The sequence below is a fragment of the Hyperolius riggenbachi genome, chromosome 4, assembly GCF_040937935.1.
Source record: "Hyperolius riggenbachi isolate aHypRig1 chromosome 4, aHypRig1.pri, whole genome shotgun sequence".
Lineage (NCBI taxonomy): Eukaryota > Metazoa > Chordata > Amphibia > Anura > Hyperoliidae > Hyperolius > Hyperolius riggenbachi.
In genome coordinates this window covers 53,323,393-53,342,122 of record NC_090649.1, presented here as the reverse complement: position 1 = coordinate 53,342,122, position 18,730 = coordinate 53,323,393, and the positions used below count along the sequence as shown (strand labels likewise).

The window sequence follows — 18,730 nt, the reverse complement described above, 5'->3', positions numbered from 1 at the left end:
CTCATTATTTAAGTGTAAAATGGTGAGGCAACAGGGCTGAAGGTGCGTGTTGTTAAAACACCTGCGTGAAGATGTTCAAATGATATGGAGTGCTGGCGATAGGTGATGTTGAAGGCCCCCTCTTCCTAGTTTGACAGTTTTTTTTCTGTATTCCTAAATTGCTTTGCTGGTGTCTGGATGCTGGATTCTTTAGTTGTATACATTTCCATCTCTGTATGTTGTTGAGTAGAAGGAAAATAGAGATGCCATATTTATTAAAACTGTGTAGAAAGACCAAAGAAAAAGCGTGCACTGTGTTGGTGGTACTGAAGGTGCTTCTGCCCAATAGGAGTTATCTCACCTATGTGGCTGAGATGACCCTTACGGTTAAGCCAGCAATCTCGCTTGCGTCCCTCTTGAGTCGGGGACTGGGCTGTCGACTGATGGGTCATAGTGGAAGAACCTCCTTCCAGGATGGTGCCAGGTGCTGGGGAAGAGCAGATACACTGGGAGGGCATGGAACGATTGCGTCTGGCTGGTACAAGTGGTTTCCCCGACTGTTTGTGAAAGTATGGTTAACAGCGAGCAGACAAAGCGGAGTTACCCGCAATGAGAGGGTGGTCGGCCGGCATAAATACAATGGATGGCTTCAAAATAATTAGTATAGATTCTGTTGTCAGTGATGATTGGCTTCTGCAAATCAGATCACAGCGCCCCTGACGCCACGTAACTCTGACTTATGTAGGTCTACACATTAACTAGGCCAATGTTCGTTTCCCTGTAGGAGTAGTCTTTTAGGTTTCATTAGAGCATTACCTCCTTTCTAATATCTGATTTTATCCTTTTGGCGCCTCTGGTCTTCTCTACGTTATAAATTATATCCACCCTTGGTGGAGGGGGATACCCCTTTTTCTCCTATCTAGTGAGGACAGGACAATCTCCTCACCTTCCTATACAGTAGTGGCCTGGAGGTAACCCTGGTTTGTGAGTATAATCTTGTACTCTTTTCCATTAACCCATTTTGTCAATACCTACTACACTATATTGGGCTCTCGGTTTCCCTCTTTTACAAATGTCCCCAAATACTCACCTTCTAAAGACATCCGGTGCCTCAATGACCTGAATTGTATGCAGTCTCTGAGTCTGCAGCTTTATTGAGGCCTCCTGCCTTCGGCACGTCTCGACACTTCTTTCTTCTGCACTTCATTCAATGGAATAGACGCTCTACCGAGGTCAGAGCCACCATTTAAATATCTTGCCACCGGAACAAACCTTTTTTGGGGGATTTCTGGTGCAAAATTGGAGTGGAGTTTGGTTTTATTTCAGAGTTGGCTGTAATGGTAGAATGACAATTTGATTTAAAATGTTTAGTCCCACTTTTATTTATGAAATAACTCAACTGGCTTCATCAGATCCAAGATACACAGAATTATGTGAAATGTCACGGAGCTAATCGGAGGGATGTACGTCTCGAAATCTCTGCCCACTCAAAGGTTCTCTTTACTCCTGACCTTTATAACTTTTTATAATGGTGTTGTTTTATTTTTCTAACTCCTAATCTTTCCTACGTATTACGTTGTCCTACCGTGACTTCATGTTTTGTGTACAAATTTACAAGAGCTTAACAACTTAAATAAAACTGTAAGTTGATGGTTCAGAACAGAAGGTTTGGAATAAGTCGTACATCCGTGCTTCATCTTTTTATTGACCGTCCTTTCACCTTATCCTTCCACCAAACCACTTCTTGAACTACAGCCCACCTTTCATTGTGTCTATAAATTGTTCCCACAAAGACTGGACTAGTTTCTTTTTGACTCCACCAAACAGTGATCATACGCCTTGGCTTTATTTAGGAGGACATCATGCTTGTGTCAGCTTGGTCTCTCTTCATTGGGATGGTCTCCTTTCAGTTACATGGTGAGTATTACTACCAAAGTTTGGATAATGGGGATACAGTTCAGAATTGGTGACAGTCTTCTTCTGTGGCCACATCTGTAGTATAAAAGTCCAAGTCAAGAAGAAACAACAAAGTTTTGGATTGTGTGGTAAAGGGTTGAACAATTTTGGGTGTTTTTTTTACTGCTCTTTGTGTCCCCATTGGAGAGGTTTTTCCCTCTCATCCTTTTTCAGTGACCACCATAGAGTTTTTTTTGGCTTTAATGTGAAAACTGGTAGTCCCCAGGATGGGAAATAAAGGACCATATTAAAAATGTGTCCAAAATTCTCACTTTTACTTCAACCTTTAAAAAAAAAATGTTTTATTTGTTGCCGTTTCTATAACTTTTGGGAATATTTGTCCACTTCTGACCTGGATAGAAAGTGATGCTTAGTGTGATTTGCCTTGTTAAAACAGAAGGAATTTGTGGTAATTCAGCTTTAAGTGAACATCTGTGGTTACCCACAATACTGAATATGCAAATTATCTCTTTATGCCTCTGTAGCCAGGCTTATATCCAGAACCCCTGGTGTATAGCAAGCCTATAGCTTTAATTATTACACAGCCACACCAACCCCACATGTAGACAGCCTGTTTCGGGCTTTTGGCCCTCATCAGTGCATGGCAGGGGTTGATATGGGTCTATGGGATAGGTGTTTGGACCAGTACATCAGAATACCCAAGCAACCTTTGAGTGGTGACCCAAACCACTAGGAAAGTATAGAAGACTAAAAGAGTGGGTTTGGGTCATCCCAAGCTGCTTGGGTATTCTGATATAAATTGAGGGATCTTCCAGATGAGGACACAGGACACCAATGAAATCCAAATGAGTTTTTAACATTTTACCACACAATCTTTAGTCTAAATCGGCATTAAAGCAAATCTGTGATGGGGAGGTTGGTAAAGTTTATATACCTCAGTAGTTGGAAGGCTCTGTTGGTTTGGCAGACCTGTTTGATCCATTACCGAAAATATAGATCGCCCAAAAGATTAGTCTTAAATTCCCTTTATATTTACTAGGCTTCATGCTTGCAGTAGCTAGTGTGCAGTTCTGTTTACATCCGAGTACCCTTCTGGCTTTTGTATTATGAATGGTAGGCCATGTACAGCATCATCTAATGGTCCAAGGGATCAGCTGTGCGGTATATTGGCAAAAAAAAAAAATATTATACAGACTTAAATGATACCTGAGAAGAGGCAAAGCTTCCTAAGCTAAGCACAGAGATTTACGTTCATGCTGGATTTACATACCTCTGTGTGTTTTCCATTACTCTCATCAGGGCTGTAGAGTTGGAGTAATTTTAGGTACCTGGAGCCAGTGGTTTCATAAACTGAGTTGTATGATTTTTGTACCCACTCCATAGCCCTGCAAGGGTTGTGGAGTCAGACTTAAAGAGAACCTGAACTGAGAATAAAAACTCAAAATAAATATACACAGGTCATACTTACCTCCTGTGTAGTCTACTCCTCAATCTCTTTCTCCTCTCCTGCGTCCCATTTGTCCACTGTGATCAATGGCATTCTCTGTCCTCCATTTTAAAAATGGCCGTTACCCCATAACAGCTTCCTGGTCAGAACACTGTTAAACTGTAATATCACCCACTTGAGCCATAGGGAAACATGGACAATACCTTGCACATTCAGTTGTAACTGACAGCTGCTGATATATAACTGACAGCAACTGGTATATTTCAGTTCTGACAAAATATTGTCAGAACTGGAAGTGATCACTGTAAGAAGAAAATGGTGAGCTTCTGAGAGGAACTGACGGTGAGGTTAGTATGTAATATTCATTTGCAGCTATGTCATGTGTTTATTTTAAATAATTTTACTCACTTCAGGTTCCCTTTAAGTAGTCGGAGTTGATGAGTTGAAGCAATTTTGGGTACCTGGGGTTGGAGTCAGTGGTTTCATAAACTGAGGATTCGGAGTAGACTCCACAGCCCTGACTTTCATAATTCTCTCCTAAAGGAGGAACAAATGGGGCAGAAAGAGGAGGAAATGGGAGGGTGATAGAAGGAAACGTCACCACTACTTCCTGTCTAAAAATTCAACTTTATGTTTGACATCACTAATGAAAGTCTTCAACTCCCACACGTTATTGTGCTGTCTACCATCCATAGTACAAGAGCCTGAAGAGTGCCAGAACAGGACTGCACTCCTGCTGCTGCAGTGAATTCTGGTAAACATGAGGTGATCTATATTTTCGGTAATGGATTCCCACACGGTGGGCTATTGGGACAGTCATTTCCGAGATCATTAGGGGAAGTTGTGCTAATAATATTTGTTCACGCTGTCTCACTTGAACATTAATCGCCCAACGAGGTTAGATTGTTTGTAGTGCCCAAGAACCATTATTTTTTATTATCTTCTCACACTGTTGGGCTTTTTTTTTATAATGGTTGTCTGACCAGTCCTAGTTCTTTGTTAACAACTTTTATGTAGCATGTGTGTGAGGCTTTAGGCAAGTGTTGGACCCAGGTACCTGTGGGTATGGCAGGATCTGGTGAGGTACCCGAGGCAAACCTCTAGTAAAGAAATCCAGATACTTGTCTAAGAAGAAGGAAGCCTCTGCATTCTGTGAGTGCCGTGAAGTGCTTGTCTGATTTCTTATCTCGACTGTACAGAATCCAGAGTCTTAAAGAGACTCTGAAGTGAGGATAAAACTCACTTTTTAGCTTATAATCAGCAGGGTATGTTTGCCCCAGCTAAAACGCCGCTATCCCGTGGCATAACAAGGGGTCTTTACCACCCAAATCCCCCCCTGCAAATTCCACTACCAACTTGGTCGTAGATTTTGCTGCTCCTGGAGGCAGGGCTAATGGCCACAGCCCTGCCTCTCAGCGTGTCTATCAGCGGCGGATCTCCGCCTCTCCCCGCCTCTCTCAGTGAAGGAAGACTGAGAGGGCCGGGGAGAGGCGGAGATATGTGCTGATAGATGCGCATGGAGGCAGGGCTATAGCCGTTAGCCCTGCCTCAACAGGAAGCGCTCCCCGCACAGCACGGAGGGGATTTGGGGGGTAAAGACCCCTCGTTCTGCCGTGGGATAGCATCGTTTTAACAGGGGGCAAACATGCCCCTGCTGAATATAAGGTAAAAAGCGAGTTTTATTCTCGCTTCAGACTCTCTTTAAGTAAGGATCTGTTTTTCCGAAAGAAATTATAGGGAGCCTGAACATAAGAAAGTATTACAATTTATTCCAATTTATTAATGCCTATTAACCTCTTAAATAGCAACAGTGATAACACCTTAAAATCAATTAAAAATCTCCTCAATGACTACAGCAAGGTGTTGTTAATATTTGAGATGCAACAATGATACGTATGGTATCTGATACGTAGGGGGGCGTGCACCAGCTATAAGAGGTGTATGACTCCCACTACGTGCACACACGTCTGAAGAAGCCTATTGGCGAAACGCGTCACGTGGGTGGTGACGTCATCCCGCTATCCTTTGGCTGCATCGATCCACCCTCTAAGCCTCCGCCCCTCTTCCCTTGCCGCCTCGCTCCGGAGTTACGCCAAGCGGCTAGAATACGAGACCGCTCCTCCAGCCCGTTGTTCGGCTAGGATGATGCAAAGATGATGCGGCCAGATTCATGTTAACAATCAGGGCACGTGAGTACCAGCCCTTGCTGAACTCTGTACAATTGAAGCTGACGGAGATAATCAATTGATGTAAGTTGGCTGACAAAGTTTGCTTGCTGGATGTCACTTTGTTCTTACTCCGTGGGATGCTTGGCCTTACAGGGTTGTGTAAGCACATTGCTACACGTAATGGGGGTGTAATACTACATGGACATTAGAACAGAGGCTGGAAAATAAGGGTGGATTGAAGATGTGCTATATATAACCAGGATAACCAGGATGACGATACATGACACGCTGCACTGGATTTAAAGGGGCCTGAAGACTATAACATAATACAAAATACCGGTAGTAATAAATAGGTGCACCTATTAGTCTTGCAGTTTTGCTCCTGCATCCTGTTTGCTTGCTGTAGTCATTGAGGAGATTTTTAATTGATTTTAAGGTGTTATCACTGTTGCTATTTAAGAGGTTAATAGGCTTTAATAAATTGGAATAAATTGTAATACTTTCTTATGCTCAGGCTCCCTATAATTTCTTTCGGAATATATACAAGTGCTTGATAGGTGAGACAGAGCTAATACACTTTAAGGTAGATATCCTGCATTGTTCTTCTTTTTGTTGGTTAAGGATCTGCTTTTACCTGAGGTTTGTCTTGGGCGCATTTTAAGGGGTAGTTAATAGTGTGGCAAGGAGGACCTTTTAGGGTGAGTGTAGTGTATAAGTTCATTTATCCTTCAGGTTGGTTGTACACTTAGGCCCATATGCAATCCACTTTTTCTCCTAGGTCATATTTTCATAACTTGTCATAAAATGGCTTTTAAGTGACTAGTAAGCAAGAAAATACTCAAAATAAATTTGATAGTACTTTTTCATCAACTTTTGGGTACGTTTTCAATTGTAAAGTGCTCAAAAATTAAGTTAAAGAGAAGATGAAAATTATTTCCTAGGAGATAACTCAGGTGAAAAAGTTAATTGAATATGAGCCCTAGGCCCATATGCAATTCACTGTTTCTCCTGAGTTTTCTCCTAGGTGATATTTTTAAACTTGTCAATAAAATGCCTTTACAGCCACTAGAAAGCGAGAGAATACTCAAAATAATTTTGATACTACCTTTTCACCTACTTGTTGGTACCTTTTTTAATTGAAAAGTCCTGGAAAGTTATTTTAAATTGAAACATTATCTCTTAGGAGAAAACTCAGGTGGAAAATTGAATTGCATATGGGCCCTAGTGTCCATTTGTGGTGTAATATACCGCAATGCACAAAATCACAATAATGACCCTGCGCATAGTGTGCACACAGGGACATATGCATAGCCCCCCCCCAAAGCTGCATGCTCATTGATGTGCTTCCTGATGCACAGGAAGTACGTCAGTGGGGTTCCCAGGGATCCCCGCCATATTCCATCGTTCCACACATGGGCGCCACAATGCCGCCACCAACCTTTTTAAAGGGTATATGTCACCCATTGACTTTCATTACTTCCTCCGCCGTGGGAGTCCAACAGTAATGCGCTGTTGCCCCAGCATCGGCTCGGCGATGAATCGGGCACTTCCAACAGGACGCGTTAAAGTGAACCTCCAGTCTAAAAATCTACTCAGCAGCACTGAAAAGGCTTGGTGTTTCTTTATAACAGTTTCACAGCATCAGAACTTTGTTTTTCTTACCCAAGCCTCATTTTTAGCTGCACAGAAGAAAACTGGCCAGGCATTTTTCCCCTGATGCTGTGCAAAGCATGATGGTATTTCTGATTTTGTTGTTCTCGTTGCCTAGCAGCTGGGAGGGGTGCTCAGGACACAGGACTGTTGGAACTGTGTCTCCTGCTCCCTGTCGCCTCCTTTCAACCAAAAAGATGGCTGCCCCCATGAAATCACAAACATTTGCCTGATCTTTTAAAACAGGGTGGGTAAGAGATTATATTACCTATCTATTTTAATTAACATAACTAATGTAACTTAAAGGGGAACTTCAGCCTAAACAAACATACTGTCATCAAGTTACATTAGTTATGTTAATTAGAATAGATAGGTAATATAATCTCTTACCCACCCTGTTTTAAAAGAACAGGCAAATGTTTGTGATTCATGGGGGCTGCCATCTTTGTCATGGCGGCAGCCATCTTTTTGGTTGAAAGGAGGTGACAGGGAGCAGGAGACACAGTTCCAACTGTCCTGTGTCCTGATTACCCCTCCCAGCTGCACACTCTAGGCGTCAAATGTCAAATTCAAAATGTAAAAAAAAAAATTGTACCAAAACAGCAGAACGAGAACAACATCAGAAATCCCATCATGCTTTGCACAGCATCAGGGGAAAAAAGCCCGGGCAGTTTTCTTCTGTGCAGCTAAAAATGAGGCTTGTATAAGAGAAACAAAGTTCTGATGCTGTGAGAACTGTTAAAGAAACACCAAGCCTTTTCAGTGCTGCTGAGTCAATTTTTAGTCCGGAGGTTCACTTTAATGACAGTATGTTTGTTTAGGCTGAGGTTCCCCTTTAGGTCTCCTAGGCCCCACTGTCTTGCATTGCCATTGAATTACCCTGTGGTAGAACATGGTAACACATTGCTGGTTTTCAATGCAAGTGTGAAAGGGTCCTGAATGTGCACCTTCTTCCATTATTATTCCAGTTCTTACAAACATTATATCAGGAGGCTTTTTTCTATTGCTGGTGTGATATCAGCCGCAAATGTTATGTGAGGGATAATAGTATAAAGAGAACCCCGGCTTTTATGACTGTGTCTTTGTGTCAGGTGTAACATGCACAACGGTCCCCACCTATAAGCTGACTTTACCCAGTAAGGAAGAGGCTCTTCCGGGCAGACCGGAGAGGATGAATGTCACAGGTAGGTCACCAATTCAGACATTTTATTTCACGAATGGTACAAAGCATGATTTTATACTTGTGTAATGCTGTCCTGATTGTTTTACGTCATAATTACTGCTCCTCCCACCTCAGTGGCCCGCCCACTGTCCATCTGTCTCTGCCCAAGTCTATCATGAACTCTGTGGTACGACTGATCCACCTCTCCTCTCGCTCTTCTAACGCTCACCCCCTCTGCCAGTCTCTCCAATGGCTGCTTGTCACAGAGGGTGCAATTCAAGATCCTACCTCTCCCAGGATAGCAGCTAGATGGTGTAATGGTTAAAGTGACACTGAAGCGAAAAAAAGTACGATATAATGAATTGTATGTGTAGTACGGATAATTGCTAGAACATTAGTAGCAAAGAAAATAGTCTCATATTTTTATTTTCAGTTATATGGGTTTTATTTTTTTTATTTTTTTTATAGCATTGCATTATTCTCTAATATTTGCAGTTTACACATTACTCAGCATTGTAAATGATTTCACAGAGCAGGCTAGTGAACTTTTGAACGTTACTCTGCAGAAAAAATAAAATACAGTGACTGACAGTTGAGTTAACAAGCTTCAGAAGACAGAGCTCTCTGCAACTCTGAAAGTTGTGGAGCTCAGATAAGATCTTTTGCTTAGAAAACAACTGGAGTTTCTTAACTCTTACTGTACTGGAAGCAATATTATACTTATATCTCTGCGGCTAATGTTTTATACCGTCTTTCCCCGAATATAAGACACTGTCTTATATTCTTTTTGGGGAGGAAATGTGTGCTAGGGCTTATTTTCGGGGGTGGGAGGGGCTAGACGCTTTGTGTATGGGCAGGTGCGTGGTCTCTTACCGCACCTACCTTGTGGCTGCGTCCCCCTCCGTTCCTGGTAATTCCTCCGGTGGCAGCGGCATTGTAATGGATCTGTGAGGGCGCCCTTTGATCTTCACGCAGTACGCCAGGCCGGCTCTGCGCTGGCGCTCTCTTCCTGTCATCATGTGCGCCCGGCAGATGCGTCCCATTGATTAATCAATGTGCGCCTGGGACGCGGCCCCCCCCCCCCCAGCTAGGCCTTATTTTCGGGGTAGGCCTTATATTTCAAGCATGCTTGAAATATAAGGGAGGCCTTACTTTCGGGGTAGGTCTTAAATTAGGGGAAAGACGGTATCTTAGATGTACTACACATACAATTAGTTATATCATAAGTTTATTTTCACTTCAGATTCCCTTTAAGGGCTCTGCCTCTGACACAGAAGACCTGGGTACAAACCTCAGCTCTTTCAGTAAGCCAGCAAGGAGTCTTTGGCAAGGCTCCCTAACACTGTTTGTGCCTATAGAGAGCACTCTAGTGGCTGCCGCTCAAACGCTTTGACTTCACCAGTAGAAAAGCTCAATATAAATGTTATTTGTTTTGTCTTGTGTATAAAGCCTCCACAGTCCAGCTCCTCCTCAATTAAAGGGAACATGAAGTCATTTTTTTAAATCCATGTTGGGCATATAGGTATGTGCCTTTAAGGGAGAAATACTTTTCTTCTGGGTTAGTTTGATCCTGCAGCCGACAGAGGGGTACCAGGGAAAAATTACTCTGACTTGGGCTAATAGGAGTGTGCTAGGGGACACTCTGTCCATTGTACAGTCGGTGGGGGAAGATGTATATATTGTAATAGAATGATGCACTGTTTGATTACCTCCTGATGAAGCCGTTGGGTGAAACCGGTCGAGGGTTATGTTAGCACTGTATATATTATGAGCACCTCTTAAGCATGTCTGTTTGTTCCGAGTACCCCCTACTCCCACTGTCTTCATATAACTTCCAACCTCCTCCCCCATCACCACCATTTCTGCCGTTACTGCAAGTCCCTGTACCATGTGGCGAGCGTGCCACGTTTGTGATGTCACACACATGTACCTTGTCCCACATGATGCAGGTACTCATGGCAACGTGGGTGAGGACAGGGGATGCTGGGCGTCCCACCAGCCGACAGGTGATAATTTGCAGAGCATGGGAATAGGGGGGGGGGCACATTTAACTGTTGGGGGGGGGGGGCAGCGGCTTGGAGTTCTTTTGTGTATGTCGGTCGTCACGATATCGCTGTAAGGGCTGGTTCAGACGGGCGTCTGCGGAGCGTTTACCGCCAGTGTTCGGGACCTGGCGTTAAACGCTCCCATTCAAGTGAATGGGGAAGTTTGCATCAGGCTTTTACGGGCGTTTACGCGAACGCGGCATTCGGGTACCGATTTTCCCTGGTGTTCAAGGCGACCCTGGACGCTACATGTAGCATCCTGGGGCGGTTAACCTCCATGGATAATGTTCCCCTAGGGGAAGAAAACCGCCGACCACATCAGAAATCTACGTGAAGGCTGCTGAAAGCCCAAACGCGCAGCCACCGCAACGCCACCAAACGCGGCGCCACAGAAAGCCAGGCAGACGCCCGTGTGAACCAGCCCTTACCGCTGTGCACCCGATCAATCACATGTCCAATTAGTTGGGTGGACATGTTGCAGCACAGATGTACATCCGATTCGATAAAATAATTGAATCGGTTGGTCGATCTTTCCGCAAAATTGGTAGATGTATTGCCGCCTTAAAGCAAACCTGAACTGAAAATTTAAAGTAAAAATAAACATAAAAACCTCATACTTACCTCCTGTGTAGTCTCTCCTGCGTCCCGTTTGTCCACCGTGATAAATGGAATTCTCCGTCCTCCATTTTTAAGATAGCCATTACCCCATAACAGCTTCCTGGTCAGTACACTGTTGAACTTTAATATCGCCCACATAAGCCATAGGGAAAAATAGGCATTACCTTGCTCATCAGTTGTCCTTTCAGTTATAAGTGACAGCAACTGATATGAACCTGACAGCAACTGATATATTTCAGTTTTGACAAAATCTTGTCAGAACTGGAATATTGGTTGTAAGAAGAAGAGGGTTAGCTTCTGAGAATTGGTTCATAGTTAACTTAAAGAGACTCTGTAACAAAATTTTCAGCCTCATTTCTTGTATCCTATAAGTTCCTATATCTGTTCTAATGTGGTCTGGCTTACAGCAGCCTTTCCTAGTTGCACAGAGGCTGTATTATCTCTGTTGTATAATCTAATCTTATTTCCTCTGATGGCTTTGTCGGGCTCAGGCACTCAGGCAGGAATGTGCTGCTCTGCTTGTGATAGGAAGAAGCTATACACACCCTCTCCACAACCTCTCCAAGCTCTGTATGAGTCACAGACTGAGCTACTCTCAGCCTATCACATGCTGTTAGAAGCCATGTCTTTTGTTTGTAAACACTGCCTAAAACTGGCAATTACAAGCCAGGATTGCAGCAGGGAGTGGCAGAAACCGCACAGAGGGGCACAGGAGAAAATAAGGAATAGAATGGTATGCTTTTTATTGTAAGAATTTTAGAGTACAGATTCTCTTTAAAGGAATTCTGTCATTTATTGTGTCACTGGGATTGCAGAAAGGAAAAAAAATGCAATTCATGGGAGCACCAAGTACAGTAGTGACGACTATATAAAGACACAATATTTTATGCTTGGCTCTATGTACATAACCTCATAAAGGAGTAAATAGCGTGTGCAGGAGCTTATGACGAGGTCATTGTCAGTATAGCTGCATTTGTAGTGCTCCCCCCCCCCCCCCCCCCTTGTTTCCTGGGATGTGCAGACATTGTCACCTTGAGGATTGTTGATTTTCCCTGCGCCTGCTGCTTGTTTGTTGGGATTGCGTCTGGCCGGGCTTTTGTTTGTCCATAACTCTGCGTGATTGAAGGCGTCGGGTGGCTTGAACGGCGCTGCACAGAAATGAGACGGTTTTTCAGTGACACGCCGCTTTGGGTCTAATAGGAAAGCACTTGATAAATATTCCATTGTTTGCCGGGGATTGTATCGGCTGTTTAAACATGATCCATCAGTAGGGCAGAGCCAGGCAATCTATACAGAACTCTGGAAGTAAAAGGAGAAATGGAAGGTGGGAGGGCTTGTTAAAGGATACGCGCACTCACTAACGCACCACATCAACTGCACACTGACTCCTGATCAATAATATTATTATAATCATTACTGCTTTCAAGCAAATCTGTAGCAAAAATACACTTATAAGATAATTGCATGTGTAGTTTCAATAATAAATAGAACATTAGCATACTGCCAAACTTTTTGAGTTAAGAAAGAGGAAGACATGTCACTGCCACACCTCAATTAATCCCCCCAAAACCACAGGGCAAAAATCCACGACTTTTCTGGTCGTGGATTTTGCTGCCCGGGGAGGCAGAGCTTTGGGCTGTAGATCTGCCTCCATGGGGGTCAATCTGTGCTGAGCGCCACCTCTCCCCACCCCTCTCGGTGAAAGAAGACTGAGAGGGGCGAAGAGAGGCAGAGCTACTGCTCAAAGCTCTGCCTCTAGGCGGAAGCGCTGCCCAAATATTCCCCCCCGCAGATTTCGGCAGGATTAACTGAGATTTCAGCCGCGGGGATGATCGGCGTGTGTGTGCGGCGATTCCTCGGTAAGCACTGTTTTGTGGTACTAGCAGTCTCTGGTCCTTCCAATCATCTGTTGTCTTCCAATCAGCCCTGGTAATGTGGCCAGTCGCAGCAGGAAATAGGGCGCGTGCGGCCGAGCATGCACATGTGCTGAAGAGAGCGGCCAGCCAGATTACCAGAGCTGATTAGAAGACAAGGAAGAGGATGGCGAGAGAGCTCACTGACTTCATGGGGCTGGAGGAAGCCCAGGTAAGTATAAATATACACCAGAAAAGAGAGAACCGCGCCTACCAGCATTATGCTGCACACTGCTCTGTCTACGAAAAAATTAGGGGACTGTTACTAAAAAAAAAATGTTTCTCCCAAAAGTTACTTTATTGAATAATTGTCAATCAGTCTCTATAAAATTTGCTGCAATATGTCAAACCCAAACCCACCGCATAATTTCTAATGCCCATGAACCCAATGTCTGGACAGGGTGGAAATCAGAATACCCTTATTAAATCTATATGTATAAAGGTAGTTAGCTTCAGGCTATAAAAATCAATCCAGGCTAGTGTAAATGACCCATATTATGGAAGCACAACTAAAGAAAAAAAACATTCCTCATATAAGGGTTATCTAAAATTTTCTTTGAATCCACTATGCGCAGGACAACTACCTTTAAAATACGTTACATAATGATATTAGTCGATGTACAACTCTATAAAAATAGATACGCCTGGTAGTCAGGCGTAATTGTGCCATAAATTGGCCTGAAAAATCTAAAGGTGGCCACACACCATACAATTTTTTAAATATCTGTTCAATTTAAGAATTACAATCAATTTTTCTGAGTGATTGTAACATTTCAAAAATCTGACCAATGTACCAAACACGTATGTTCAATTTTTCCCCAATTATGATAAAAAATGATTGAAACTGACAAAATTGCTTGGGTGTGTATATGAATAAACTGACAATCCAACACACACCATACAATCTTTAGAAAGATTGAAGAAAAATATCTGGCATTCTGGATCGATAAAAATCAAAGAAAACTGGAAATCCGATCGGATTTTTCAGTCGAATGAAAAAAAAGCTTTTGATTGTTTCGGGAGATACGATCGTTTTTATCGAATTGCCGTAAAACCTGAATATTTTATTGTATCGTGTGGCCACCTTAAAGTGAACCTTAAGCCAGAAAAAAAATATGAGTTTTACTCAACTGGGGCTTCTACCAGCCCCCTGCAGCAGTCCTGTGCCCTCGCAGACACTCACTCATCCTCTGGTCCCCCGCAGCCAGCTAGCTTCGTTTTTGCCGACAGGCCCGTCAGGACTGGCCACGCGTAGTTTTTTCCGCATTCCCGACTGTAATTAGCGCTATTGCGGGCCGCAACGCGTACAAAAAGTTACGAACGCATAGATATGCGGCAATGCAAGTGTCTCTTTAAGGCAATCTGACCAAAAACACTCACAGAGGTTGTACTACAAAAATATATTTTACGACCAATATGATCACTATAACAAAAGATGGTGGATACCAGCCACATTCAACTTCTACTTCTCTATTGCTTGGGTCCTACATACAAGGAATGGCCAATTTCCTCTATACATATACTGTAGATCATTAATTCTCTTTCTATATATTGCAGTCCACAGATCTAAAGAAGTAGAAGTATAAATATACACTATTTCTTAATTAAAGGTTCACTTTAATGTACATATAATAAGACGAGGGTCGTGTGTGTGCACATGTGAATTTAAATATATATATATATTTTTTTAGGAACTTAAAATGACTGTGTAATCATTAATTTTCGTGACCGACCAAACAAACTGTTTATATTAAGCCTAAAACCCCCGGTGCTTTCCCTTTAAGAGACCCCTCCGCTTGAATCAATATTTTCCCCGCAGACACAAAGCAAAGGTGTTGCGGAAATTAGATCTTTTGATGGTCTTGCCTCTGTAATCTATTTCTGTCACAGCCAATCAGGGGGAAAGCGCAGCGCTTTGTGGAGAGGGTGTTTGTTCTGGTGCACCGAGCCGCCTTGCTGAATATAATTATCACCTTCCGTAAGAATAATCAAATAAAATCTGAAAATTGCTAGTGTGGTGCTGAATGTCAGTGATGGATGCGCAGCCCCTCGACCAGCAAACGCACGCGGTACCACTGCCTCTTTATGTCTGCGAACTGCTCGCTGGGAAACATCATGGACTGGCTTTATTGGGGCAGTGGCATGTAAAGGCTCGCAGTGGTGCATTGCGATGTAACAACCACAGAGCGTCGCGCTGCAATGCACCACATTGCGGTCTAAGGGGGTGCATCAACAATAACAGTGAACCATACTTTTCATTGACTGTATGCTTCACTGTATGTGACACAACACGCTGATAACTTGCTTTCCCATTCCATTGCATTCCTGCTCTTTACAGGATTTTTACCCAGGGCTGTGGAGTAGGTACAGAAATTATCCGACTCCGACTCCTCGGTTTATGAAACCACCGACTCCGACCACAGGTAACCAAAATTGCTCCAAAAATCATCTGACCCCAACTATGACTGCTCCATTTATGAAACCGCCGACTCCACCTCTGACTCCAGGTACCCAAAAAATGGCTCCGACTCCTGAACTCTGACTCCATAGCCCTGTTTTTACCTTCTCCTTAACAACCTGTAGCCTGCTTATTTTCTAGTGTTGTCCGGATCATGAACGATTCGGATCTTTGATCCGAATCTATTTTGTGAGTTGAATCATCTGAATCATCAAAATGAGTGATTCGGATCGTAAAAGGGGCGGGGCCAGGAGCAACATGCCCCCCTCTCAGCGGGCAGCGGGGTCCTGGAAGCAGAGCAGAGATGGATCGCTCTGTTGGATGGGAGCCAGGGACAGGTAGATGAGAGAGAGGGGACATGGGTGCCACTGCCAGATATGTGTAGAGCACACATACTGGCTATAATGTGCTGCTGATTATAGGCTGTCTGTTCCGTAGTTGTGCACAGTGAACAAATTGGAAGCTTTTGGCTCAGCACAGCTCAGTAACGTTGCAGGCACTGTGATTGCTGTGCAATATGATCCTCCTGCACTGCTCTAAACAGCTGCACTTCACTTCTGGGAATGCTTTCAGGAATGCTTTCTTTCACTGTGCGACGTTTGCTTTCAAAGTACACAGATGAGCATATAGGTGAAATACATGTAAAGCATGATTGCAGCATGTGGGTATTGTGTGCAAACATTTCTGCTCTCTGCTCGTCCCTCCTTCTTTCTCTGTCCACTCCCTGCCCTCTGTCCATCTTCTCCCCTTCTCTGTGTGTCCACCCCCCCTCCCCTTCTCTGCCCACTGCAGGGAAAGACCTGTCCTGCTATTCAGGGGCGTAGCAATAGGGGTTGCAGAGGTTGCGACCGCATCGGGGCCCTTGGGCCAGAGGGGCCCTGAAGGGCCATCCCTCAACTACAGTATTAGCTCTCTATTGGTCCTATGCTCATAATAATCACTTCTATAGATACTTGGAATAGTGGTAATCATTAAGAAGCTGCTCCCCATTCCCTTCTTGCACCTCTGACACTGTAGTTGCCATTAGCAGGTTTTGGTGCGCCGTATCAATTGTTATGTATAGAGTGCTTGGGGGGGCCCATGTGAAACTCGCACCAGGGCCCATAGTTCGTTAGCTACGCCACTGCTGCTATTCATTTCACCCCCGAATGCTTCTGTAGTGAAGTGATCCGAGATTCGGATCAAAGATCCGGATCTTTTCAATGATCCGATTCGAATCATCCGGATCATTGAAAAGATCCGAACTTCACATCTCTATTATTTTCCAGTTTCAGTCAGTCTGAAGTCACGCCTCTTTCCTACAGACTGGCAGCCATGATACGCTAGCAGGAAACAGGGAGGTGTGGCTTCAGCTAGCAATGTAGACACTCTCCAACCTGCATGAACATGTGACTAAAGAGGGGGTGGTTCAGACCAACTGGGAAGAAGCAAAGAGCTGGAAGTTCCTGAGCAAGAGATATGAGGGCCAATGAATTGGTGCATTATTTTGTATTGTGCATAAATTACTTATTTTACAAAACCACTTACCTGGAAAGAGGGAAGCCTCTTGATCCTCCAGACGCTTCTTGTTTCCTCCTCGCCCCCAACACTGCTCACCAGGATGCTCTGGAAGTTCAGGGCCATGTTCCTCTTTGTACACAAGCACGGCCAGCCTGCGTTCATGTGAGTACTGCTCTTGTGCAGTAGCACGGAGCTGCTTGTGGAGAAGTGGCTCCAAGCTCACTACCAGGGGCGTAACAATAGACCCTGCAAGGGATGCAGCTGCAGGGGGGCCCAGAAGCCACAGTGGCCCCATCCTGATAGACTGACAACCATGGGCAAGGAGAGAAGAAGCTTTCTGCTCTCTGCACAGTTGTTCTAATGACTGCATCTGCTCAGCCACTGATAAGGAATCATACAAAGTTTGTAGACAAAGATTTGTAGACAGTCCCTATTTAGTTTGCATCAGGCTCTTGTGTACAGTGCCCAGCCCCCTTGGTGGGGGGGGGGGCCTGCAAAGTTTCGCAGGGGGGCCCAGTGATTTCTAGTTACACCCCTGCTCACTACGCAAGTGCGGCCATACTCGGGCAAGCGGGGGAGTGTGGCCACTATAACATATCCCACAAGCTCTTGTTGGATATGTCCCAGAGTTCCACGCATGGCAACGATGGGGGCCAGGAGGACATGGGAAGCCTCTGCAGGGTCCAAGGTAAGAATTTTGTTTTTTTTCCCACAATCTGCCTCTAGCACATTTTGAAGAGGAACTGTAACCAAGGATTGGACTTTCCCAAGATAAATCTTTACCTTTTCTCTAATAGATCACCAGGGACATCTGTATGGCTGATATTGTGGTGAAACCCCCCCCACAGTGTGATGTCAGCACCTAGGTCCTGACATCACTCTGTAGGAGCCTTGTTGCATTGTGGGAAATAATAGCTTTTTCCAACTGCCAAACGACCAGTATCTCCCTCTGTGCATATGTATATCTATAAAAAAAATAAGCTTTTAGCCTATCACATTGTTAGGGAGTGTAGTTATAGATAATGGCAGTTGGTGCGGTCTAGTTTTTTTTAATTCATGTCTGCAAGTAGTAGTAATGATGATGACCTACATGCTGATTGTGGATCAAATGACATGGCGAATATCAATCATTTCTTGATGTCTCTTCTATTTTTAACCCTTTCTTTGCAATGTATTGATTATTTCTTTTTGTTAAAATTCCTCTTTAAATCGTGTTCTATGAAAGGTATGTAAAACTGCCTATAATGATGCTGTGAGTTCATGTATTGTTTATGGCATGCCAGAACCTGACTGTGTCCATACAACTCACTCCTCGTATTCTTTGCGTTTGGGCGAAAGAGCTGTAAAGGGGAAAAAAGACACATTTTATTGTTAAAAGGTAACAAAATGGTAGCGGCTCATCACAAAAATTCATACATAAAATATATGCGTTTGGCGGATGCACCGGAGCATAGGGGCCTTTAGGTAGCAATTGTTTTTGTATGCTTGAGTTTTTATTCATGTTTCCCTCTCATTTGGCAAATTCTTATTTACTCCTGGGAAGATTGATGTGCGGTGCGTTACTTGGAAACAGCCGAGGGCTAGTTCAGCGGGAGTCCGTCCTGCCGCCGCCGTTCTATAGTTTATTAAAGTCACATTATGGCTCACCGGGAGTGCCGTCACCGGGCTGGAGACAATGCCGAGGTTTCACTCACTTGTTTTACAAATGCTTGATGTCGGGAAACATTATGCGACTGACATATACATGACTGATGGAGGCCCCGGTAGATAAGAGCTATTCCCCCGCTGATCCTGCGGCGCCTTCCTCCGATGGAGATGGCGCTGAGTAAACTGGAAACCGCAATTCAAGGCACGTAGCATGAGCCCGGCCTAC

The 18,730-nt window shown here is 44.0% G+C and overlaps 1 protein-coding gene across 4 annotated transcripts in view; it reads left to right on the top strand.

Annotated features, from left to right (window-relative positions):
- MSRA (methionine sulfoxide reductase A) overlaps window positions 1–18,730 on the top strand; it is a 436,816-nt gene that overhangs the window by 17,659 nt on the left and 400,427 nt on the right. For 2 of the 4 annotated variants that reach the window (XM_068280042.1, XM_068280041.1), the window contains exon 3: window positions 8,253–8,345. The exons of 1 other annotated variant lie outside the window; for it this stretch is intronic. In XM_068280042.1, the coding sequence (XP_068136143.1) occupies window positions 8,253–8,345 (93 nt within the window). Of the gene's footprint in view, window positions 1–1,832; window positions 1,897–8,252; window positions 8,346–18,730 lie in introns of all 4 variants that reach the window. One more of the 4 variants, XM_068280044.1, reaches the window with a different exon arrangement.